This window comes from Podarcis vaucheri (genome assembly GCF_965113315.1).
Source record: "Podarcis vaucheri genome assembly, chromosome: 1".
NCBI classification, from domain to species: Eukaryota; Metazoa; Chordata; class Lepidosauria; order Squamata; family Lacertidae; genus Podarcis; species Podarcis vaucheri.
The window spans coordinates 32,407,984-32,434,546 of record NC_138759.1 but is presented as its reverse complement, the minus strand read 5'-3'; the positions used below and the strand labels follow the sequence as shown (position 1 = coordinate 32,434,546).

The window sequence follows — 26,563 nt, the reverse complement described above, 5'->3', positions numbered from 1 at the left end:
CCATCCTAACATTTCTGATGACTGCAAGTGTACAACCAAGTAATGGGGAAAAAGAGTTTGTTCCATTTAAGTAAGATAAGAAGTCCAGAGTGGATGCTGAAATCATGGATCTGTACTCGAGCTACAAGTAAGCATACATTATTTCATTTCTATTAGAAAAATTCAGAACACACGAGGCAAATGAGTGTCAACATTTATTTAAACAGAAAACGTCAAACCATTCCACCATTGAACCTTTCAAAAAATAGATAATGACAAACTAGTTTTCAACTAGAGTGTCAGTGCAGGCATGTTTCACATTCCATTATAACAAATTAACAGCAATGCTAGCAAGAGACTGACATCTACAGAGCTAGCACTGCTGAAATAAATGGGTCTGAAACTGCTCAAAGGCACACCTGGCCCATTTGCCCTCTAGCCTAGGGCAAGATATGTGTTTAAACTGCTTCTTTGGTTGCATAGCAGGGTTGGTGCATATATTATGGTCTGTAACAGGCACAGCTTGAACAGCGTGAATCCTAAGGCACATACATATATTGCTGTGGAGCACAGATCATCCTCATTATAGTATCTAGTACTCCACAAGATCCAAGGGGGAAATTGTCTGTGCATTTCACTTACCAAACGTGTAACACGGAGCAACTCCCATTTGCTCAGCAATTCCTTGCTGGACAATATCCAAGAGTGCTAGTTCATTCTCTCTTAGTTCCTACTTTATAACAGGACAGTCTCTACAGCCACAACAGCATTCTCATATAAAAATAATAAAACTGCTCCAATACTTTTGGAGACAAGATTATCGATCAAATAACACAATAACCTACGGTTCATTTGGTATTTTATATTCAAGCTCTTCTCCTTCCTCCACCAACAGTAAGGAAAGGCATACCAACACTATTCTTGGGGCTGAACAGAAGAAAAAAATGGTATCTAAGTCAGTTCCAAGACAGTATTTGGAGAAGAACCAGGTAACTCCTCAACAATGGAACTATTAGGGTAGGATACTCTAGCACCTGTTTCCAGCCAGAAAATGTTTAGCAGTCTGATAATAGTTCTAGAAGAGAAAAGTGCATAAGGGGATATTAGAGACAAGTGAATGGAAGATTGTAAACTCCATCTATGACTAGCAAATAAAAGATAAAATAGATACAGTAACTGTTTACGAAAGTTAGATTAGGGTATTATTTTCTTAAATAAGGAACAGTGGGAATTCCACTCCAGGGTGGGGAGTATGCAGAAGTGGCTCCCAGGAAACACAATTATGCCAATTACACCATTTAGCGAAAGTATCAATTTCATCTTTAAGGTGAAAAGCAGAAACTCTATCTTCAGAGTTCCCTTATATACAGTTTAGAACTGATTAATCTAGAAGGCTTTGAATTGGTATATGTTAGTCTATTACAAGCCAAGATGGCTCAGTTGGTAGAGCATGAGACTTAATCTCAAGGTTGTGGGTTGGACAAGATGACCCTCATGGTCCCTTCCAACTCTACCAAGTCTATGGTTCTAAGTAATTTATTTGGATAAATTATTAAAGCTGACACTGCTTTCTTCCAGCTTCATCAAGAATTAGACAGGAAATGAAAATACTGATTTGCAGAAGGGGCGCAAAGCCAAGAGGCTTTCAACAATTCACTCCAGTACTCAAACTAAGATGAAAAGAAGAAGCAAATAAGTTGTGTGTCCAATTTCAATTTCACGTAGTCCTTGGCTGGCTTGAAAAATAATTGTTGTGAACTCTAGAACTACAGACTCCTTAGATAACTGGAAAATACAGCCATTAAAAAAAATATGTATCAGAACCGTACCTAGAAGTGCTAAGAAAAGGGTGACAGAGATCCTCTCCCTAACATCCCTTCAGTTAAAAGTTAAAAACACTTTCTGTACAGATTGGAGGAAATATAACCAGAAATGCATCTGCAGTGAAAGTCAGATTTTCTCTGCTTCCACCTTCAGAGTAGTATTTTTCCAAAGCTTCCCCTCCTACAAAGCTGATGTCCTGCCCTTTGACTTTAGGCTGAAAGCAACCTGGAGCATTACAGCTTGACTGTTATTGTTGGTATTCATTTTCTTTCCTTTTTCAGTCGCCAGAAGATGATGTGTCAGGGCTCAATGCTGCCTTTGCAAAGTTGGGGGGGGGATTAAGGACATGCTGTTGGAGCCATTCCTGCAGTGTGGCTACCTGACCTCAAGGGCAGACTGAGATAATGTATTTATAGAGAGGGCAGGCTGCTGATGTCTGAACAGACCCTGGCTTGAACTTGGGGCTCTGCCTTTCTCTAAATGTCCTCCTAGGTTCATAGCTTAGGGAGGAGCTTCCCCTCTTGCATACATGGACGCTGTGGAGACCCTGACCTTCTTGTTCACAAAGGACCTGAAGCCAGGAAACCTGCTCTCTTCATTCAAGTTAGTGTGCTGTGAAATTGGATAGATTCCAGTGAACTTAAAAGACTACAGGCTGAAGCGGCATGAGTCAGTTCCCAGGAGACACCAGGAGTCAGAATCCAAGTCAGGCTTTGGATCTGCTTCCATCTCTTCCTTGGATGTTTGTGTGGCTTTGGAATGAGCCTCAAGCTGCCCAGACAAACAAACAAAAATTACTCCTGATATAATAAAGAAACACATTATATACTGCACATGAACTCTATCACTTGGCTGTTCAGTTAAACCATGTCTGCTGCATCCGGTTATTTCACACATGTACAAAGAATAGAAAAGTGAGGTTTAGAGTCGAACAACCATCTGCTCAGGCTGCCAAGGAAGTGTTATTAAAAAATCTGCTGCTTCCCAGAGACCTGCTAATCTGGAACATATTTACAGGGGGCAGTCTGCCTCTACTATTAGCTAACAGAGCTCAAGTTACACTCCAGACATGGGATGACCAACTGAAAGGAAAAACAAGTGTGTTTTAATAATCAACTTTCCCCCCATTATCAGCCTCCAGGGGTCTTCAGGCAGGGGAAGAGAAATAAAAGTGGAGTGATGTAAGAGAGACCCCATTTGTTTCTAGGTTAAGCCAACACTAGCATCCCCAAATGCTGCTGGTAAATGTAGAGTCAGGCATCCTCCAGCCTTCCAACAAAACAGTCATCACTATATTGCAGTCAACTCTTCCTAGCCACAAATCCAACAAGCCCAAGGTGGTCTGAAGCTACTAGATTACTGCAGTATAAGCCACACATTCTGTGTCTCTGTTAGCTTGCATCCAACTTTATCAATTGGCTGCTACAGCCTAACTTCTCTTAATCTAGATCTCAGCACCAATTTCAAGGAACTACAGGAACATTTGGAATTACTCCAGCATTTAATATGTCATCCTTCTCACAGTGGAAACCTTACCTGCTGTGACCCTTCTGTCCTCCTGGAGAGACTCTGGAGCTGGGCACTGAGACGGTTGGTTTGTTGCTGCAGCATCTGCTGGTCAGCCAAACACTTTGATATTAAGCCATGCAGACGTTCCACTTCAGTCTGCAGCAAACTGCATTTGCATGCAGTTGGTACCCCAAATATCTTCTGCCCACTACAGGGCTCTGCTGAATCCAAGGGTTGCCGCTGCACAAGAAAGACAGGAGATTCGGTAATGAGTTGTTTGTATGTACATATACAGGGTGAGTCTTTTAAAAGAGGCCCCGTGGAACATGTGTACTCTGTATCCACGGGCCCTCTTTTAAAGAACTCACCCTGTATGTACAATGTGAAATTTTTTCAAAGCCTATACTTGCCCAGGCCATGGCAGTAAGCCATGGGTAGAAGATGAGAGAAAAAGTACTGAGAATTTAATACTAAATAATGGAAGCAGAATTCTTGAATAAATGATGTACTGAAATATTAGCTCATAGAGAAATCATTGTCAAATCTGTAGCTGCAAATGTCATATGCATTCTATTTTGAGACTGGGTAGGTTAAGACTACATCCTTTCCCACAGCTGTACCTGTTTCTTGAGATGTTTTCTTTCTTTAATTCTCCTCCTCAACCATAATCTGATTTTTTGAAATGAAGGGTAAAAAAGTGCCTTACCAAAGGTGCTCCTTAGGGCGAGGTAAATTAAATCATGAAGCTCTTAAACAGCATCAGTTTCAGATAATTCTCAGCCATCTGTCTCCTTGCTGCTGGGATTAATTTCTCACTCTTATCCACTATTCAGAAAAGAAAAGACTACCTCCTCTCCTATGTACTATCTCTCTTTCCCATGTACAGTCTGTATTTATACCAGTCTGAATTATTATCCTTGCATCCTATTTCTACCATCAGCCCCAAACTGTCTTGAAGAGTTCCATATGTTTAGCAATTTACATTACCCAAGACCCTGCTTCAGACTTGTTATCGACATGTGTGGGTGAAACCAAGTGCAGTCCCTTGAGCTCATTGTAGGGAAGAGTTTCTTTGTCAGATTCTGAAGAGGCTAGGCTCACAAGAGAGGGGTTTTCAGGCATGGGGATGAACTCTGCATTCTCCAGCTCCTGGTTACACACACACACACACACACACACAGAGAGAGAGAGAGAGAGCATGAACAATGTCAGATTTTCTTCACTTTCTTATCTACCTTTGCTGCAATATGAGGAATATAAAAAAGGAACACAGGTGGCATTCTCTTTCTGTTCAGAAAATAGCCACAGTGTGATTCACACTGCAGATAATGGCTCTAAGAGTCAAACATGGGGAGGTTTATTAAGATTTACTGATGCACAGTTCACGTGTTTCCAAACTTTGTTAAGAGTGTAACAATTTTTTTATTTATATCTTTAGTTTTTCTGAATTTAGGTATTTTTTAATTTTTACAAGGTTTTGTGATTTTATGATGCAATAACAATGTCCTTTATTCTTATATTTATCTTTGCTTATAGCTTCTGACAAAGAAGTTTTGTCTCTGGAACACATTGAGCTAAATAAACATCTTATTCCAGTAAGCACTGGAGCCTGTCTCCTTTCTGTTCTACTTGTCTTTGTGCTATTCCCCCAAAATATAGCATGGGTCATTGAATGTAACAGAGAGAAATTACGTGTTCTTGCAATATGTATCCTTCTATTCTTAGTGACAGACTGAATTCAATAGAAGTGGCAGAACTGATGAGCTGTACCTGCCTATTTGAGGCAGAATCTTGATAGTTTGGGTTTGTGCCCCAATAATATTTTCTTTGGGATGATTCAGTGGATAAGCTTTGTTCAGTGTCAGGATGCAAATGACTGCCAGATTTCATAATGTTTGTTTCATTGGCACTTACAATAGACTGCTGTCCAACAATGGCAAACCATGCTCTGATATCTGTGGATTTATCTGTGAAAGACAGACTTTGATATTGCAGCAATGATGGGCTGATATTAAATTTTAGGCTCTGCCAGTTTTACTTGCATTTCACTTACTTATCCTGCTGTTCAATTTTACAAGGGAGGTCAACAAAATGTATCCTACACATTATGAACTAATCTGTGCAGTCCTACAAAACTAATTTCTTGTTTCTATGTTGCTTTTTAGGGGTTTGGTACTTATCTATAAGAAGGGATGCGGGTGGCGCTGTGGGTTAAACCACAGAGCCTAGGACTTGCCGATCAGAAGGTCGGCGGTTCGAATCACTGCGACGGGGTGAGCTCCCATTGCTCGGTCCCAGCTCCTGCCAACCTAGCAGTTCGCAAGCACGTCAAAGTGCAAGTAGATAAATAGGTACCGCTCCGGTGGGAAGGTAAACGGCATTTCCGTGCACTGCTCTGGTTCGCCGGAAGCAGCTTAGTCATGCTGGCCACATGACCCAGAAGTTGTACACCAGCTCCCTCGGCCAATAAAGCGAGATGAGCGCCGCAACCCCAGACTGGACCTAATGGTCAGGGGTCCCTTTACCTTATCTATAAACTAAGGAAAATTATCTGGAACGGTTATGTTTTTAACTGCTTCAGAACCTTTTTTAGCATTATAGTTGTACCTCGGAAGTCAAACAGAATCCGTTTCGGAAGTCTGTTCGACTTCCAAAACGTTCGGGAACCAAGGCGTGGCTTTCAATTGGCTGCAGGAAGGGTGGACGTCCGGGTTCCAAAGAACGCAGAACAATTGGTATGCGGTGTTTGAGAGCCAAAACGTTCATCTTGCAAGGTGTTCAACTTCCGAGGCACGACTGTACAGTGGTACCTCTACTTACAAATGTGACCCGTTTCAGGGTGCCGTGCACACCCCGAAAAGTCCATAAGTAGAGCGCCGCTACTGGGCATGCACAAAGCGCAATAGAGCGCTTCTGCGCATGTGCAAAGCATGCAGGTTGCTTCTACGCATGCGCGCATGGCGAACCCCGAAGTGAACACTTCCGGGTTTGCTGCGTTCGTAACCTGAAAAGCCTCAATATGAAGCAAACATAACATGAGGTATGACTGTATAAAGGAACAGGTACTGGATAAAAAGAGATCTCATTGATACAAAAGGATAGATGGGATATATTGTAGCTTTAACTTGCTTCAGCTCAGTTATTTTTACTAGAAGCTAATCAGAATGGGAAAAAGGAATTTTATATCAACTTTCAAGATCAGCTTCCAGGGCATTTACAAACAAAATGATAAAAAAGCACATCATGAAAAGAAAAATATAAACAAAATGCCAAAGACAGTTTAAAATGGTTTCTACTTTAATCTCAATCTCTCAAGCTTTGAATCTGGATTTCTGAGCCCATTTCTTGTTTATTTGTTTTAATTAGAAATTTTTATTCACTGCTAAATCACAAAACACTCCAAGTGGTATACACTGTAAAATTATGGGTTTGGAATTCAAAACTGATCATCCTTCTAATCAAGGTTTCTCTTCTTTCTTCTGAAGTGAGTCTGTTACCTGAAAAGCCGCACCTACAAAGCTATTCAAACTACGCCCTTAGAAGCGATTCCGGAATAGAGGTAAAATTTACCATGGTGCTTTTATGATTTGCCAAGAAAAGAACATTCGGAAGAACTTTCTGACAGTAAGAGCTATTTGAAAAAGGAGCAGACGACTTCAGAAAGTGGGAGACTCTCCTTCACTGGCGATTTTTAAACAGAGGTTGGATGGGCACCTATCAGGGATTCTTTAGTTGCGATTCCTACACCACAGGGGCTTGAACTAGATTATCCTTAGGGTCCCTTCCAACTCTACAATTCTATGATTCTAAAATTCAACTAAACTTCAAGGAGAAACCTCTCACCCAAAAATTCTCCACCTTTATTGGAAAAATGCTATTCAGTTTTCCTGAACACCATTTGCTTTATGTGAGACAGAAATTGTTACCTTGCGTAACCAGCTAGGGCAGGAGCTACTGGCAGCACTGCTGTCTGCAACTGCTTCTGTTGCACTAATCCGATCCCCCATCCCATGGTCTGCTTCCATGGTTCCTCGGAAACCTCTGCTGGGGTCAGGGGTCTCAGAGTCCCGCTCACTTTCCTCCTCTTCTCCTCCTTCAGCTGTAGAGCTTTGGGCCACTAGCAGAAATGGGTAGAGTATTAAAATCCTTAAATCTTTCCCTTGTTCGCTCAGAAGCATTTTCAGCCTTGGGAATGCAGGCCTTGTCAGACCTCAGAATGGTGATGCAAAGAGAAGATAATCCAACAGTAAACAAGATATGAGACTCAGGTACATCAGCTCACATAGGATCCTGGGCATATTCAGAACATACACCCCCCCCCAAAAGGTTTGGAATTATTTTTTACTAGACACACAATTTTGGGCAATTGTAATAAATTATATTAATGTCCATACACTGGTTGTGGGGGGCATGGAGGGGAAAAGAAACTAATTCACTGGGGACTTACAGTAGCTTAAGCTGAGCCAAAAGTTACCACTTTCTGGAAACGCAGACCCCTTAGATTTTTGTGATAGATAAAACAACTATATATTCTCAGACATTTGTCTACAAACTATTATTATTTCAAACGTAATAGGAAGAGACTTATTTTATCAACTCTGTGCCTCTTTCCCAACTTTAACTTTCACCATCTTTTTCTTTTCTGGCAATACCACTTATCCATCTTCTTAGACTAGTTCTCCATATCCTGATTCAACCAGGTGGGCTGAACCAGGTTAGTCAAGGAAAAGAACCTTTGTGCTCTCCGATGTAAGAAATGGGGGGGGGGGGAGAGAATAAGCTACAAAAATAGAATAATCTACCAGAGGAGTTTTTAAAAAGAAATGAATGGGCTAGGTCAAGATGAGGTTTTCAGATAGGAATGAAGATACACTGAGTCAGCCCATTTGGTCCATCAAGCAGCAGGCAAGATGGCCTGAGAGCCACATGCAGCCATTGAGGCCTCTTTGGTGGCTCTTGGCAACATCACACACACACACACACACACACACACACACACACCGCCCAGCCCTCATGCTGCCTTCCCAAACCCGGGTAAGCAAGGAACTGGGCTTGGGGAAGGAGGCATGAGGGCTCTGACAGGGTCCTAGTGTCCTCCCACCTCCTTCCTAAAGCCTAGTTGGTGTTTTCCCAGCTTTGGCCTATTATTAAAAGCCTGATTACTTACCAGTCCCAATTGAGAGGCCACTGCTACTGGAGCGGAGGATGGTTTTAGAATTTATAACTTTTTCTGGAGAGAAAGTAGGAAAATTTTCTCAGATGAAGATTCCAAAAACATGCTGACCTATTTCCCTAGAAAGGTTATCGCCTACTCTTCCAGTGAACTTGTTACAGTTTACATTTCCCTTATGATTAGAGAAGACAAGTATTCCTGAGTAGGCTCCTGTTTCCCAACTTTTTAATACTCACCAACAATTATGATGGTGTGCCAGCCACGGCAAGATAAATCTGGGACGTAATGCAGGGAACCAAAAATGGGCCGAGGCCATGATGTACAAATATCAGAACTATGAGCCCTTTCTGTTGGTGTCATTGCTAAACGGCCATTTCCACCATTACCCCAGGCAAAGATATGGTTATCTGGGGAAGAGAAAAGTGTTATCAGTCTCAAGTCAGACACTCCAAACTGCCTTTCAAGGATTCCTATACAGCTGCATTTCATTCCACTCAAATGGCTCACCTTTAGTTGAAATTTTAATAATGCAGTCTAGAAGAACACTATAAGACAGCGGTTGAGAACCTATTTTCCGCGAGGGGCCAGACTGGCACTTGCCCAGTATTCTGGGAGCGTCATTCATGGTGGGTGGGTGGAAGAACTCCTCAGAAAAGACAAATGCATGTACCTCTAATCCCCCATTAAAACACACACACCAGACACCTCTCAACTTCTCACATGCATATACATACATGCAGTAATATACTCATACATGCACTCTCACACCAGGTACGCATGCATGCACATACACTCAGCATTTCTAACTATCTCCACTCCAGTTCTTGGAAGGGGTGGGTGGAAAGATCCCTCTGCCTTAATTTAACAGAAGATCAGGGATTTTATCACCCTTTGTTAGTGCTAAGAACCACAGCACTAAGGTTGGAGATAGGCTTTCTTTAGAGAAAGAGCAGACAGATGGTTTATCTCCAATCTTGGATATATGTTGTTTTGCACAAAGATATGAAGATAAAGATCAGGCAGAGCTATTTCTTAACAGTAAAAGACAGAAGGCAGCATTTCTACCCTCACCCCAGCATTACAGTGGCAGAAAAGGGAAAGACTGCCTTTTATTGTCAATGAGTAGCCAGAGGGCTTATCTCCAATCTTAGTGCTGTAGTGCTTAGAATGAAGATTAGATATCCCTTTTACTGCCTCACACCTGACATCACAGGTCATCGGATGTTTGACAGGTGCGTGAGGCTTGCACAAAACAGCTTGGCAAACCAAAGGGAGAGGTCTGGCAGGCCTACTTAGGCTCAGAGGTTCCCAACCACCAGCATATGGCACTCCTGCAGGAACATTATGTTTTGTGTTGCTTTACTACCATTATTGCTAGACAGCAAAGTTCCTCTCCTCTAATGCAAATCAGTCGGGATGTTATTCTCCTCCAGTATTGCAGGTAGCCACCCTTGGCCCTCTGCAGATGCTGCTTACAAAAAATCATGGCCAACTCACCAGCACCAACACTCACCATCAGTAGCAGCTATAGTGAACTCATCACCACAGGAAACCCTGATGACCTGCTTCCCCCCAAGAGGTCCTCCTAGCAGATTAATACCCAGACGTTTCTTATAGTCTCCAACACCCAGCTGCCCACACTTGTTGGAGCCAAAGGTAAGCAAACGACCCCGTTCTGAAAGAAAGGAAGAACAAGGCTCATTGTGGATACCACATCAGTGGCTAAGCTCTACTGGAGAACCAGACAGGCTTCCTCTTTATCTGATACATCACTGGTAATTCTCAGGTTTCAGATTTTTTTACTAATGTGGAACAAAGAAACTAATTTCAAAATCAGCATTGGTCCTGTTCAATAAACCTCAAATAGTTTGTGGAGCTTAAATTTTGAAACAGCCGATTTAAAATACAGCGCTAAATGCAAGGGTGCACTAATGTTAACAAATCTGTACTTTATTAATTTACAATGTTTTCCAGTCGCAAACGGATCTATGTTCGCAAGGGATGTGATGAACAGATTCTGATGTCGAAACATACTTTAATTCCACTCTTCAACACTCGATCCATTACCCTGGTCGTTTGTTTGGGCCATTAAGCACCCCCACCCCAAGTATTTTACAGATTTTATTTTGTAAGAATAAAATACAATTACAATGGGATTAGATCTCACCATCTATGGCAGCTGTGTGTGTCTTTCCTGGGGCAATGGTGCGAACCTTGTAGAAGGAGAGTTTCTTGGCCAAAGTGAAGCAGGTGGTGTATGGAATTTCTTGGTAAGCCTAACGGAAGAGAGCAGACAGTCCAACAAATCTATCCATGTGGTGCATCACTAAGCCATAGTATCATACAAGTCCTTCCAAAGCAAACAATTTTTGCCTAGATCAAATTCTATTTTCTTGTACAGACTGCTCAAATACACCCAACCTGCAGCTGAATGTACCACACAAAACTGAAAGCAGCCTACTGCCAAGCATGGTATATCACATTAGTTTTTCTTTTCCTTCTATGGCTCCAACCTAGTATTCAATAATAATAATAATAATAATAATAATAAATTTTATTTATATCCCGCCCTCCCCAGCCGAAGCCGGGCTCAGGGCGGCTAACAACAATAAAACAGTACAAAGGTACAACATAAACAACATTCTAAAATCATTCATTATAAAAATTAATTAATTCAAGCCACTAGCAACCATTGGGCCAGAGCTCTGCGAAGAATCCCGAGGGAGGGAGTCAGGCTGTGCCCTGGCCAAAGGCCTGGTGGAACAGCTCTGTCTTGCAGGCCCTGCGGAAGGATGTCAAGTCCCGCAGGGCCCTGGTCTCTTGTGACAGAGTGTTCCACCAGATCGGAGCCACAGCCGAAAAGGCCCTGGCTCTAGTTGAGGCCAGCCTAACTTCTCTGTGGCCTGGGACCTTCAAGATGTTTTTATTTGAAGACCGTAGGTTTCTCTGTGGGGCATACCAGGAGAGGCGGTCCCGTAGGTACGAGGGTCCTAGGCCATATAGGGCTTTAAAGGTTAAAACCAGCACCTTAAACCTGATCCTGTACTCCACCGGGAGCCAGTGCAGCTGGTATAGCACCGGGTGAATGTGATCTCGCAGCGAAGACCTCGTAAGGAGTCTCGCTGCAGCATTCTGCACCCGCTGGAGTTTCTGGGTCAGTCTCAAGGGCAGCCCCACGTAGAGCGAGTTACAATAATCCAGTCTGGAGGTGACCGTCGCGTGGATCACAGTGGCTAGGTCAGGGCGAGAGAGGTAAGGAGCCAACTGCTTAGCTTGGCGGAGATGGAAAAATGCCGCCTTTGTTATAGCTGCAGTCTGCGCCTCCATGGAAAGGGAGGTGTCGAAGATTACACCCAAACTCTTAACGGACGGTGCTGGCACTAATTGCGCCCCCGCAAGAGATGGGAGTTGCCCCCCCAATCCCATATCGCCCCGTCCCAGCCACAGGACCTCTGTCTTCGAAGGATTTAGCTTCAACCGGCTCCCACGTAACCATCCAGCCACAGCTTCCAAACATCTGGTCAGTGTGTCTGGGGCCGAGTCAGGATGGCCATCCATCAACAGATAGAGTTGGGTGTCATCGGCATACTGATGACAACCCAGCCCAAAACTCCGAACAAGCTGGGCGAGGGGGCGCATAAAGATGTTGAAAAGCATCGGGGAGAGTATCGCGCCCTGAGGTACTCCACACACCAAGGAGTGGCGCGATGACAATTCCCCCCCAAGCGCCACCCTCTGTCCCCGACCAGAGAGAAACGAGCGCAGCCATTGAAGGACTGTGCCCTGGATCCCCACGTCGGTAAATATGTTATGTTTCATTTATTAATGATTATTGAAAATAAATTCATTTTTATTAATAGATACGTGTTTGCTACTTCCAGAACTTTATTTCCCATGCAATTTGAAAATTACTACTCACATCATGATTAATGATCCCTGAAGTGCATTGGTTCAGGCCCAGTTTGTTGAACTCATTCAGACCGCAAGCCAAAACCTTGCCTGCCTGTGTGAGTAGGAAGGTTCCATCACTGCCGCACTGGACTGAAACAATATTGGAAGTCTTCTGAATTTCTACCTATAGAGGAGAAACATGATACATCCTTGCAACAGAATACTGCAGTCACCAAGTAAGAGAAATTTTAATTCAATAGCAGAGTAGATGCTTTGTATGTAATAAGTCCCAATGCAATCCTTAGAACCTCCACTTTAAAAAAAGGGTGAAGTAGCAGGTGACATGAAAGACCTCTGCTTAAAACCTTGGAGACCTGCTGATAGCAAGAGTAAATAATTGGACAAATACTCCGACCTGGTTTGATAAGGCTCCTATGTTCCTAAGTGAAGACCAAATATAATAATATCTGGACTAGGTAGAAAGGAGATCCAGCACCGAGGAACCAGGCAGGGTGCATCCTCAGTAGTGGTGACAGAGTTAGAAACTGAGATATGAAAGCTAGGAGCTAAATGGAACCATAAACCTACACAAAAACAGAATGTCTAGGTGCTTTTATAACAAGAATACAAAGATGTAAATGAACGAACTGAAACTAAAAGATTATGCTCATTTTTCACTTGGTCTAGTCCAGGGGTTGGCAAGGTTTACCTCGCCTGGGCCGGTTCACTCCCGCGGAGATCGCTCCGTGGGCCGGATTGCGTCTGTGCAGATGCAATTTCTGGTGTCTGCGCATGTGCAGAAACGATTTCTGGCACCGCAGAAGTGAGTCCCTGCTCTGTGTTGCGCCGGTTTAGCGCAGTGCACGGGGACTCACCGTGGGCCGTTTAAAAAAAACCCCATGGGCCACTTGTAGCCTGTGGGCCGCAGGTTGCTGGCCCCTGGTCTAGCCTTCCCCTTCCCACCTCCCTAATTTTCTTAAGAGGGTCTCTTCTCCAGTCTTCAGAGAGTAGCTGGAAGTGGGGAGGCAGAAAAGGTCCTCCTTTTCTTCCACTCTGCAGTTTTAGTCTGAAATCTAAGGCGCAATAAGAAGTGATCTTAGAATTACTTTCTTCCACCAGCTTATCTCTATTAATAATTGAACTGTACTAAATTCATGGTCTTAAAATTGTTATAGCTTTAGAAAATTGTTTTAAGAGAGGACATACTCCACAACAGAGCCACAGTGACCTGTGTGAAGCCCATAAAGTATGGCAAAAATCTAGTCAGTTTTACCTTCTGGGGGAGGTTGTGATCCTCTTCTGAATCCAAACCTAAGCGACCTGCATTTGAGAAGACACAATAATGAGAAATTTCCTAGTGCTGAACACAGTGCCATAGCTACTGGGGGGGCGGGGGCAGGGGGTTTGCCCTGAGTGAAGCATCTAGAGGGGCGCCATTGAGACTCCAAGCCTGTGTGTGTGTATACACAAATGTGTGTGGGGGGGTGCCAAACTGGGTCTTTGACCTGGGTGAAGTAAAGCCTAGTTTTGCCCCTGGCTGAAGGACACTATTACAGATAATGACTTTCAGATTCAAAGCAGACTGTCCAGTCTGAGGAAACAGGGCTGCCTCATTTCTCATGTTCACAGATCCAACATCATAGATATGACCACCCATCTTTCCAGAATTAGGGATCCCAATTTAATCTGATGTTTTTCATATCACTAAAAGTTAGATCTGTCACCAGTCAGTTACCAAAACAGTGCCTCTCAATTGCCTGTGATTATACTGTGGTTATGTTTTTATTTCACACAAAAATGATACCATTTGATTTTAAGAAAACCTCTAAGTGGTTCACAACCATATAAAATGAAACTTGAGAAGGAGCATGCATGTTTTTCCTTCGAATGACTCTTATTGTGTGCATTTTGCCTCAGTCTCTACTGCCAATAGAAAGCCACATACCGTATTCTCCACAGCCCCATGTGTAGACCTCTCGGTTTCGAGTCAGCACAGCCACATGGTTATCTCCACAAGAAACCTGCTCCACTGGGTTGCTGAGGAACACGGTCAGCTGCCTGGGCTCCAAAACCTCAGAACCAAATGCCTTGGAAACACCTATACAGCCATAGTAGTCTGAGCCGAAGGCAAAGGCTTGACCCTCATCTACATGAAAGGAAGGGACAAATGAGTAAGATAGAGATTCTGACTCCTTCAAACACAGGGAAACCAGACTACTATGTTATCTAATTATCTAGATCAAGTTGGGTCAATTACATGCTTGGACTAATGTGCCCTGCCCTGCATCCACTAAATGATAGGGTGCCCCATATCTACACCGTGTATACATATCACAGAGGTTACCATGCAGAATCTTTTTTGACTGTAGAACATGTTTTCTTCCTCATCTTTTTGTGTTTTATTGCATTGGTTTTATGCTGTATATAGATGTTGGTGATATATGTTTAAAGCAACATGAAATAAATATTGATCTTGGGAAGCTGCACTAATTCCAGTGCAGCAGTACAGCAATTCCCTGTATTTACCTATGCCATAATATTTCATGCTCTCTTGCTGCAAAGGTCATTTTCTTTTTCAGCCAATACATATGTTATTTGTTTATTTATGTTTTAAATTTATGCATCACCCTTCATCCAGGGACCACAGGGTGGTTTACAATGTATATAACAAAAACAAGATAGCATTTGAGTTCTTCCACACCATTTATCTACTGGTACATTTTACCTGTCTCTTACCTGTAATGCAGACAGTAAAGTCATCTCCACAAGACACTTGGCGAATGGCTTTGCCCTGCAGTTTTTCCACATGCTTAGGCTGCCGATAGGAGGCTTTGTCTCCATGTCCCAGTTGGCCATGCAATTTGGTGCCCCCTTGCATGTTCTGTAATATGCAGAAGCATGGTAAAGGATGGTAAAGGATGCATCCTGGGAACTCCAAGGAGCATTATTAGCAAGTCTGATGTGAAGGAACCAAGTAACAAACTATATATACTTCAACTGGGATCCTGAGAGACCCATGTACACCTTCATGCACACACTGGGGAGAGTGCCCTATTTTTCTTTCAGCAACAGCCTCTCACATGTTATAGGGTGTTGCTACACTTGTCTGAACCTTTGGGGCATTTTCCTGAAGGTGAAATAACTGCTGCCATATACAGAAAGCAAAGCAAACAAACAAAAACCCTGTGCATGTTTTAGACCTTGAACTTAAGCAGCATAAACTCTTGAATGGGATACTGCCAGGGAGACATCAGCCATCAAGGCCCCATGTCGATTCCGGACAATCCATCAATTTCCCGTAGACACGCAGTATCATTCAATTAGCGACACGAGCTCCAGAAATAGCTTGCCACATTCCAGAGCTGGTGCACGCTCTATCAGCAGAATTCGCACAGCGAAAGATGCACTCAGGAGAGCATTATTTACAACTTTATTCAGCGTTGGTCAGAACAAAGAAAACATGACTGCCTGCGTTGATGTCTCAGGCACAGAGAGAGAAACGAAAGCATAGACAAAACATAAACTTCCTGTGAACAGGAAATACGCAGACTCTGTGACTCACAAAGCCTGCTCCCTTTTAAGGTGGAACGGAAATATCCTAACAGGGAGTAACACCTCTTACAACTTTTCACAACTTATTAACTAGGAATATCCAACTATACTGACAATCAGTAATGATGCAACACCTTAAATATGACTCATGCAAGATCCATTCTGCACTGCCTTCATACATTATCCAAGTTTCCAAAGTACTTTTCATACACTTCACTTACCACCCAAGTATAGAGCTCCTTTTCCACTGTAACCACTGCAAAATGGGTGTTTCCTGCACAGACCTGTCGTGCACTGCAGCCACTTTTAATGGCATCCAGCTTCTGAGGGGATGACTTCCCACCCCCCCAGACATATACTTCACTTGTGCGTGATGTCACCACAGCAATAGGAGCCTCGTTCATGGTGCTTGTTCTGTAAAACATGAGGTCAATATGGAGTTATGAAGAGTCATCAGTGTTAGCATGAGTAGCTTTAGAAGCCCTGAAATAGAAGACAAGCTGGAAGAAAATTAAATTCCCAGGTTCCAGGCAGAAACATTTTATATAAGCCTTAGTGGTACTTGTGTTGTTCAGAAGCCACATAAACAGCATTAGGAATTTAAAGGTAGGGAACCTAGGGATAGATAAACAAAGGTTGAAGAAGATTACTCCAATCTGCATACAAATAAAGATCAGAATCCAATTTGATGACTCGAGCAAGGCTTTTGAATTTCCAGAAACAGTGGCATGAGCAAGCTTCAGTTAAAAATGGAAAAAAATATGCAGACTCTTCAGCAACTTTGTTTAGAACATCAACATTTTGTTACACGCAAATTTACAGCATTCCATGAAGGATAATCTTCCATGGCAAATGGCTTTTATCTTAAGAAGAAAAAAAGTAGTAGTATCAGCAATGCAGTATTTTTAAGTGCAGTTTGGTGTCAAGTCAATAGGTGGCATACAACTAAACAGTTCTGCTAGCTGCGCACAAGGACTTTTAGCTGCACAATGGAATTTCCCCACCTTCTCCTTGTGCATCCCCTGAACAGATTTAAGTGTCACAACAGGAAGAGTTGTGGGCAGGTAAGTTCCACTGTGCAGCTAACTCCTTGCATTAGCAGAACTGCTTAGTTGGATGCTGTCCAATTCAAATCTGTAGGGAAGAATGGGCACAGTTTACAAGAGTGGAAGCTGCCTTCTTCCCTTTTGGAACTCAAGGCAGTGTACACATTGTACCCAGGTAGTCTCCCATCTAGGTGCAGACCAGACTCAGACCCGCTTAGCTCAGCAAGGTGGTAGCCTCATGCATTACCTAAAAGATAACATTGAAAGTGTGAAGCAATCACGTAAGGGTGAGTACGTCTAGGGACCTACTTCCTTTAATTCCGCTGTACAACACACACTCCATTACCTTGGTCGTTTGTTTGGGCCATTAAGCAGCACAACTTTCTCTTCCATCTCCCTGCCATGAAAAAAAAAGCAATAAGAAGAATAGCAACCATCTATTATTACAGCACTTCTGACAGGGGATTCCAACAGGCTTAACAGACACTAAATGCCATGCAGAAGAATCCTACCTAATCCTACTAGATGGCCCTCAGGGTCCCTTCCAACGCTATGATTCTAAGATGTGCCTCATCAGTCAATGGCCAAAGTGAATGAATGTGGGAAGCATTGACATGACTAGTAGGCTGTACAAGATTCTGTAGCTCTCTCCCAAACAACATGGCCTGTTCACGTCCAAGGAATGTACAACTCTTTACCTCCTGTGCTTGCTGATAAGGGGACTCTCAAGCAGCTCATCAGCAGTCGGCCTCTTCTCAGGATCCTGAAAGAGGTGAGTGACAGGTCACTCCCTAAGGAAAGGGATCATTTTTCAACAATTAAGTCTCAGGGCAGATTAACTAACCACATTCTTATGGTCTTTACCCATTTCCCCAATACACAGAGAATCAAAGGAATATTAAAGTTAGCAGAAAGCGTCAAGTTAAAGGTCACTGTAGATTCTTCACATCAAATACAAAGGTATTTTAACAGTTTCTAAGCTGCTGCAGATCTTGGGCAGCCAAGAACACACATTCTGCAGAGCCCATACACAAGGATGCCCAGAAACTTACATATCTGGTCTTGTAATTAATACAAGGCATTTACCCCACTTTCCTCTGAAGTTGTGTCACTGAGGCAGCAAAGTTGAAAGCAAACTGTATCTCACCAACCTGATCAAGGCAGGAGTGGACCATGTGGATGAGGTCCAGAGAATAAACACTGGCATCTACCTCCATTGCTCGGTTCCCTTGCACAATCTTCAGACAGAGGTTCAAGGGATTCTAGAAAGGAAATAGTGTGATCATTCAAGTGCATCTGGAGAACCTGTTTAAGAAAATGTCCTGTGGATCTGCATTATATTCTCTCTCTCTGGTTGTTTCAGATGTTACGTACTATTGGAACATAGCTCAGTGGCAGAACATTTAGTTTTCATGCAAAAAGTTCTAGATTCAATTCAAGCATCTCCAGGTAAGGCTAGAAAAGACTCCTACCTGAAACCCTAGACAACCACTTTCAGGCAGCTTAGAAAATACCAAGCTACATATAGCAACTTTATGATTCAGTAGAAGACAGCTTCCTATACACTTTCTAGATAGACTCAGAACATCAGCAAGGGACAATTTATCGGGTGATAGCCAAGTCAGTCATATTCAGAACCACTTAAATCAATGGACTTGTTATTTGGGTCCTTCAATTTCAGTGGGTCTAATTCAAGAATGATAATCATCCCTGAACAGGCGATACCCAACTGACCTACAGCTCTCACTGTAGCACATTCTTCACAACTGGCGGCTCCCTCTCACTCTCTCGAGCACACACAGAACATTAAAGGAAATTATGTAGCGTTAGTGACCAGTCAAGGTGTGACTTACTGTTGCATCAAAAGTTCTTTTCAGTGTGAGGAGCTCAAAGGCAACACAACCAACTGCCCAGATATCAGATTTGAAGTTGTATTTTACTCCCTGGCAGAGCTCTGGAGACATATAGTACGGGGTTCCTACCAACTGCACAACAGAGAAAAAAAATGTTAGAGATAGTCTGCCCAACTCCTTGATACCAGTAGATCAGACACAGTTCATTGTTTTCCCTGCAAGTGCCAATTTCTAGTCATTTTATATAAGAACACCCATCTCCCAAACATGCTTATATTGTGTTTCAGCATGCAAAGTAAAAACTTAAATACTGGATTATAAGACCTATTCTCTTTCTGGGCTGGCCCAAGACTGTTTTGTCACTAAAGGCAGAACAGAAAATGCCACTCCAACCCTCCCACTGCCTCTGCTGCACACCTAACGCCTGCATGCCCACGCCACCTGCTTCTGGGTGACAAACAGGTGCAGCAGCAACAGCAAGACAGCATGGCTGTGGGCATGCAGAGGAGAAAGAGGCAGTAGTGGTAACTTACAAGAATGCTCCACGGAGGCTGGATCTGCTGCCCTTCCCAACTGAAGGGTTGCAAATCTGAATGAATACATATTTGCTAATGGCAGGTTACAAAGTAACAGGATATATTATATTTCTAACAAGACAATTCAGAAGTGTAGGAAAAGAAGCAAACAGCATTAAGTGGCATCAAAGGACCCCAAGCTCCTGATTTGTGCACAAAATCCCAGACAGGTACAGGTAAATTAGTCTATCGAAACATTAAAGTTTCAGACACTCACTGTTTCAGCCATCGAATATTCAGAGTTCAGCTTTTTCGCCAAACCGTAGTCACCCAGTTTTATAAGATTTGCTTTAGTGAGGAAGATATTCAGTGTCTTTATATCTCTAGAAAAAGAAGCATTAAAGTGATGTAGTTCTTCCAGTCACCAGGTATAGGACTCAGTATGCTGCTACAGTGGTGCCCCACAAGACAAATGCCTCGCAAGACGGAAAACTCGCTAGACGAAAGAGTTTTCCGTTTTGGAGGTGCTTCGCAAACGAATTTCCTATGGGCTTTCTTCACAAGACGACAATGTCTTGCGAGTTCCTGCTGGGTTTTTTCCTCCCCCCCTTTTTCTAAGCCGCTAATAGCGCTAATCCGCTAATCCTTCAATGGGCTTGCTTCACAAGAAGAAAAAACCGCTAGACAAAGAGAATCACAGAACGGATTCTTTTCTTCTTGCGAGGCACCACTGTATTCCTCCTCTATTAATGTTACTGTGAAAGGATTTAACTCATTCCACACCTGATGTCACAGATTTTCGTAGCCCTACAACAACTGGTGGTACCAAGGTTGAGGAAGACTGCACTAGGGTATTAAGTTATCTGTAGTATAGGAAATCCAATTTCTGTGCTAAGAAGAGTGAAGCAAATCAGATTGCTTCCCTTTACTCTACATTTAGGGTGGTGTCCAATGCACTTGTTCCATTAGCACAAGGATTTCCATTTGCGTAACAGAACTCCCTGCCCCACACATGCCCCCAGTGCCCTCCCCAATCTGCTCCAGTGGGTTGGAGGAACCCACAGATTTAGGGAGCATGCGGGAGGCTCACATGGACAGCTGGGGAAGTTTCACTGATAGAACAAGCATATTGAATACCGCCCACAATTTGTTATGATAAATATTTATTCCCTGTCATCATATCAAATGCCCTAAGTAGTTAACAACAATAAAAGTACCAATTAGAATAAAATACCAAATAAAATAAAACGCTATTAGTAAAATATTTAAAAATAATAACAGACAATTTAAAAAGGAACCACTGTAGATGCTCAAAAAATGCAGCAAGGGAAAAACTAACTACAATGGTATTTGCAGCAGCAGGCTATCAATACTCTCAAGCATGTTTTACCTTCAGCCACTAGGCCACAAGTTAGCCCAAGCTTCATTAATCACACCTACCTGTGAAGGATTCCTTCCCTGTGGATGCAGCTCACTGCTGATGCAATCTGAAATAGGTACCACACTACCATCTGCAAAGAAAGAGAGTTCACACGGGAAACACTTCAGGAAGTTTATTTTAGAAAGATAATTTTATTATTCCAATATGAACAACTCAGTGTTGAGATATTTTTCAAGGTGTAATCTTTCCAGGATAACGTAGTCTCCATGGTGTAAGATGACAAGTGCCAGCAAATGAAAATGTTTAATTGTAAAGGCTATTGCCAGAATCTGTCAGTTACAAACACTTGTTATATGCCTTTGAGTTTAGTTTTAGCTTTTTAAATTGTTTTAATATGATGGTTTTTAGAATGCTTTAAATAATTTTGAGCACTAATTCTAGATGCACTTACTAGCCCAACTGAACACTTACTACTGGGACTTACTACTGAATAAACATGCAAAGTATTGCACTGTCAACTGCTGTAAAGATGACTAACAAATTTATTTTTTAAAAAAATTAAAAATCAGTAATTGCATGTATTATTCTACTTACCAAATTTAACAATTAGATTAAAGATATTGAAGAATGTAAATACCTTTGTTCCTTTTAAAAAATATAGAATGGAAGAGCAAGTTTGGAATTCTAAGCATACTGGCAGGAATAACCAGTTTCTACATTAGAGTTGCTATCCTACGATTTGCTGTGTAATTGTAGTCATGCAGATTCTTAAATCTCTTAATAATAAGCCAAGGGCAACCTACAGAAAACTAGTAATAATAGCTAACTAGTAATAATAGCTAACCACAGTTATATCTAAGGCTGCAATCCTATACAGTGGTACCTCTGGATGCGAACGGGATCTATTCCGGAGCTCCGTTCGCATCCTGAGTAGAACGTAACACGTGACTGCGCATGCGAGGATTGCGTTTCACTGCTTCCGCGCATGCACGTGATGTCATTTTGAGAGACTGCGCTTGTGCGAGCAGCGAAACCCAGAAGTAACGCGGAGTGTAACCTGAAAACGCTCAACCTGAAGCATATTTAACCCGAGGTATGACTGTATATACTTACCTGGCAGTAAGTGCCACCGAACACAGTAGGTTTTAGTGCTGAGTAAACATGCACAGGGATTGCTCTGCATGAGAATCCTACAGATAGACACTTACTGCACTACTTACAAGCCATATTTAGAAATATGGGCTGAACATCAGGCCAAAATAAAAAACTAAAAAGAGATAAAGACTGTGAAATCACAGAACTAATTACCATGGCATGGCAACCCCTCTGCCTCCTCCCATGTGTACTTTCCCATTCGACAAGGTCCTTAAGCACAACCCTGTTCTTCATGCCCTCATATACTAAGACGAGTACCATTAGAGAAAGGAGTAAAATCTTTACAAAGGTTGTGTTTACACCCTGGAGCTCCCTTCCCAAGTAAGGCTTGCTCCCTAACTGTACTCTTGTCATACAGTGAAGAACAGTTCTGCTACTAAAGAAGTTTTTCACTGCACTTCTGCTGCTCACTTTTCTATGCTATTTTTAATTGTTCTCAAAATTACACTAACTGTTTAAGTCTTTTTTAAAAATAAAATAGTTAATTAATCTTTTTATTTATTTACAAATAAAATGTAACATTCTACAAGATTATCTGTAAATTAATGAACAATCCCAGAAGAATACCATTCCATGGGGACAGGGAACAAAAGACTTCGACACCACTGAAACCCAAGTACAGTGGTACCTCGGGATACATACGCTTCAGGTTACATACGCTTCAGGTTACAGACTCCGCTAGCCCAGAATAATACCTCGGGTTAAGAACTTTGCTTCAGGATGAGAACAGAAATTGTGCTCCGGCGGTGCGGCAGCAGCAAAAGGCCCCATTAGCTAAAGTGGTGCTTCAGGTTAAGAACAGTTTCAGGTTAAGTACGGACCTCCAGAACAAATTAACTACTTAACCCGAGGTACCATTGTAACATCTTTATTCTTGCTACGTGATAAACAATGAAGGATCAAAGTGTTCTGTTCAAGACTAGAACACCAAGAAAAGGCTAATTGTTTCCTGGCACAAGTGATGCAATTTGCTAATACTATAGCAATAAGCATGAAATAAACACTGGGGAAATGCAGCACATCAAACAGTACTAAACTCTGTTCTGTTACTTCTCAGTTTGTTCAAGTTACCTCTTCCTCAAACAACTTGTCTTTCTGCCGCAGGATCTTATCATAGAGATTTCCCCCTGCAATTAAAAGAGAGAAATGCTTTACCTATCGATTGTAAATGTTCTATTAGCATTTACCAGAAATCCTCCAGGAATTTGCCATGTCCCCACGCTTTTTCATTATTATGATTATCACCTGCTCTTTACCCTAAGCATCCCAAGGCAGGTTACAACAATCCAAAATGCAGTTTAAAAGTATTTAAGAACTTTAAAAATATAATCACAATCTTTTCTTTTTTTTAAGGGTGGGTTCTGAAAATGCACATCTCAGGTGTCAAAGGCCAAGGCAAAGAATTATGTCTTTCTTATTTGCTGAAAGCTGTATAATTAAGTTGCTAGATGCACCTCTGTGGAGAGGGAGTTCCATAACTTAGGGGCTGCCACAAAGAATGCCCTCTTCCAAGCTTCCCCTGCAAGATTCTGCAGGTTTGTATCTGATTTACTGAGCATTTAGTGCCTCATCTTTCCTTTAGCTATTTCTGCTTCCGAAGTTTCTTCTTCCCACAAATACATTTTAGAATATGTATCTGCGAAACGTAAGTGGCAGTTCTCCAAGATGACTCTGGTTTGTGTTAGAACTGTCACTAAAGCCTGCCATCTATAAACAAGACAAAGTGATTCTGCATTTCATCTTCCCCCACAGAACCTAAGATGGAAGAGATGTCTGCTGTTTACAAGACAAGAGTTCTCACCATTACAGTATTCCAGTTCAATCAGAAGTGTAGTGTTATCCATGAAGTGATTGTAATAGGCAATGATGTTGTCATGTTGCAAAAGTGCAAGGATAACAATCTCATTCAAAGCATCACGGCGTTCTTTTTCTGACAGTCTTGTAAGATCCACTTCCTTCCACACTACAAGTGAGTCATCCTGGAATACAAAAAATCTAGTTAGCTAAATGCACGTTTAATTTCTTACAATGTATCAATCTTTTTTGCATTCACTTTCAGATTTAGTCTGAAAAATTCTCTATGGGCATTTCCTTATTTCTGATGCCAAAAATCGCTATCTACAACTAACACTCTCTTCCTTTTGAATAATAATCAAATAGCATAAACTTTTCAGAAGAAAGGTTATTGTTATTTTATACACAACACACAAACACTGTCTAAATTTGCTAACAGGAATTGATTAGCTCATAGGACTTGTCAGATATTCCAGCAACAACATTATATTAAAAATGAGATAAAAACTTGGGAGTAATTAGTATTATATCCTTGAAGCAGATTCCTGATCATTCTATGGTTTTATCTAGCAAGTCTATTACTCCCTGAAGCTATAGCAGAATCTGTGATCAGGGGCCTTCAGGTTCTCTGTAATGCCATATTAAAAATATATTACTGACTGAACTGTGCCATCAAGTTTCCTTTTCCGTGCAGGAAATGCTGATGAACTGCCCTTAGATCTTTGAAGGGTGGTATATAAATTAAATCAATCAATAAAGAAATAATAACCTACCACTGTTAATGATGCAAAACAATTAATAAAATAGAAATGTATTAAGGGAAGAGTTTGGCTGATATTCTGGAAAGTGACAGAAGTGGGCATTTCTACCTCAACCTCCAAAAACCACAACTACACATCTTCGGGTCCTTTAAATTAACTGGGCCCTGTTAGCCTTTTTGCTGAGGAAGCCAATGATAGATGTACCCTTTCACAATCTATATAGCACTGACTAGGGTTGCCATATTTTGAAGAGCAAAAAAGAGGATGCTATGATGGCTTTCAAAGCAAATAAATTCATTTTGTCTCAAATCTCACCCCTGAAAAAGAGGACATGTCCTGGAAAAAGAGAACACATGGCAACTCTACCACTGACTCCCCAGCTCTGCAAAGGTTAGTGTCTATATGGGTGCGACACTTATAACCTTGTGTAAGACACTTTCCTTAAAAGTTGTGCTTGTTTTTTCTGTCTATGACTATCCTTTGTTATCAGCCTCTGTGCACTGTAAATGATATGCCTGGCATATCCTTGCAGAAATATGATGCAGCTTTACAGCTGCCTTCTCCCTCTTCCATCCTGTCATTCTTTTTATCCCTGTACAGGAAGCTGTTTGTGAGGAAATATCACCACTACATCCTTGTGCCACATTTCATTTTCAGCTACCCAAATTCCATCAGCTTCCAAGTGCCAAATTAGAACTGGGAATTAACAACTGGTATCAATGGAAGCTTCGCTCTCATGCCAAACAACAGCTTCAATTTTAGCTGAGATCATAGGCCAGGAGAAAAAGCATTTACCCCTTTCCTTATGAATATCCAGATTAACCAGATGACATTTTCAGTTAAAGAATCAATCACACAACTCCAATGAGGCATTTAGCAACAAGTGTCATTTAGCCCTTATTGCACCCAGCTCCTGGGTTTTGCTTAAGCACCCTCCTGATTTGATCAACCCCTATCAGAGAGGAATGTGTCTTCTGAGGGGCTCTCTTCTACTTCACACTTTCCAGAATCAAGAACTGCTTTGTCATTTACCCTCCTGTGATAGCTCAGTTGGTACAGCATGAGATTCTTTATCTCAGTATTGTGGGTTCAAGCCCCACCTTGGGGGAAAGAGTCTCTGCATTGCAGGGGGTTAGACGAGATGACCCCCCCCCCCACGATCCCTTCCAACTTCGTGATTTCCGAAGTGTTAACTTGTGTCTTCCTTTGCGAACAACCCCCCTGAAGCACTGTTCACACTTTAGCCTAAGTATTCGCGAAGACGCTACTTGGATGCATGGCCAAAGTTTGCTTGCTTGCTTTTCTGGCTGGGTCTCTGGCGTCTTTGAACATCTGCAGGATATATCAGTGACAAGGAAGGGAGGGGACCCCGAGGGGGTGGCTATCTAAGGAGCATTTCGTGCCCAACAATGCTGCCTTCCTTCGCGGGGTTAGAGCTGGGATTCAAACTGCGGGGGAGCAGGGGAGCCTCCTCTTCAGCCAACGCGAGGAGGAGGAGGAGGAGGGAAAGAATGGCGGGGCGCGGCGGAGGCGGGCGCAGATTTACCTCGGTCCGGCGGTACAAGGTGGCCTCTCCGAAGGCGCCCCGGCCCAGGACGCGGATGGGGGCATAATGCAGCTCCTCTTGCTCGCCGCCTAGGACAGGGCCAGGCCGGGGGCCGCTCCTGCCGGAAGACTCGTTGTCGAAGTCGGAGTTGAGGGAGTCGCAGTGCCGCTCGTACTCGCCCAGAGACATGGCTGCTGGGGCTGAGGGAACGGGGCGCCGAGGCTTCCCTGCCGCAGGGCTCGAGCGCCAGCCGCGGCCCCGCTGCTGCGAGGGAGACGGCGGGCAGCAGCAGCAGCAGCAGCTTCCTGCTGTGGCCTCAGACGCTGCCGCGGATTCCACGGGGCTCCGGCAGTGCGCACGCGCGCGCCCCCTCTCGCGGCCTCAGAACGAGGCGAGCAGCAGGGTCCCGTCCCCCCCCCCCTCGGGCTGCCCCTTGCCTTCCTTCACCGGCTTCCCGGAGGCCCCGCGGGCCCCCTACGCTCCATGTTGGCGGCTTCTCCCGACCCGGAACCACTTCAAGGAACCCAGGCGCGGCCTCGCGGCAGGGAGGTTCGCGGCAGGCCCTTGGCGAACCAGGCGCGAGG

General features: G+C 42.9%; 1 protein-coding gene across 1 annotated transcript; it reads right to left on the bottom strand.

The window, feature by feature from the left end:
- Positions 1-181: 181 nt before the first annotated feature.
- Positions 182-26,563, bottom strand: NEK9 (NIMA related kinase 9). The gene is made up of 22 exons (XM_082232593.1): positions 25,980-26,563; positions 23,680-23,857; positions 22,950-23,005; positions 20,783-20,853; positions 19,620-19,725; positions 18,828-18,959; positions 18,126-18,236; positions 17,673-17,737; positions 17,321-17,371; positions 16,150-16,342; positions 15,113-15,257; positions 14,322-14,522; positions 13,650-13,696; positions 12,405-12,560; positions 10,653-10,761; positions 9,999-10,160; positions 8,722-8,892; positions 8,480-8,542; positions 7,239-7,429; positions 4,300-4,461; positions 3,340-3,552; positions 182-2,574 (listed from the first exon to the last, which is right to left on the bottom strand). Exons 1-22 carry the CDS (start codon positions 26,166-26,168, stop codon positions 2,452-2,454), a joined length of 2,895 nt encoding a protein of 964 aa, XP_082088719.1. The 5' UTR covers positions 26,169-26,563; the 3' UTR covers positions 182-2,451.

Excerpts from the sequence above, each read along its gene's own strand:
- NEK9 (XM_082232593.1), bottom strand. The coding sequence starts at position 26,168 with ATGTCTCTGGGCGAGTACGAGCGGCACTGCGACTCCCTCAACTCCGAC. Across the intron at positions 23,858-25,979 it reads CCTTGTACCGCCGGACCGAG|GATGACTCACTTGTAGTGTG; the intron begins GTAAATCTGCGC and ends TTTGTATTCCAG. Across the intron at positions 10,161-10,652 it reads ACACACAGCTGCCATAGATG|AACGGGGTCGTTTGCTTACC; the intron begins GTGAGATCTAAT and ends CCTTTCTTTCAG.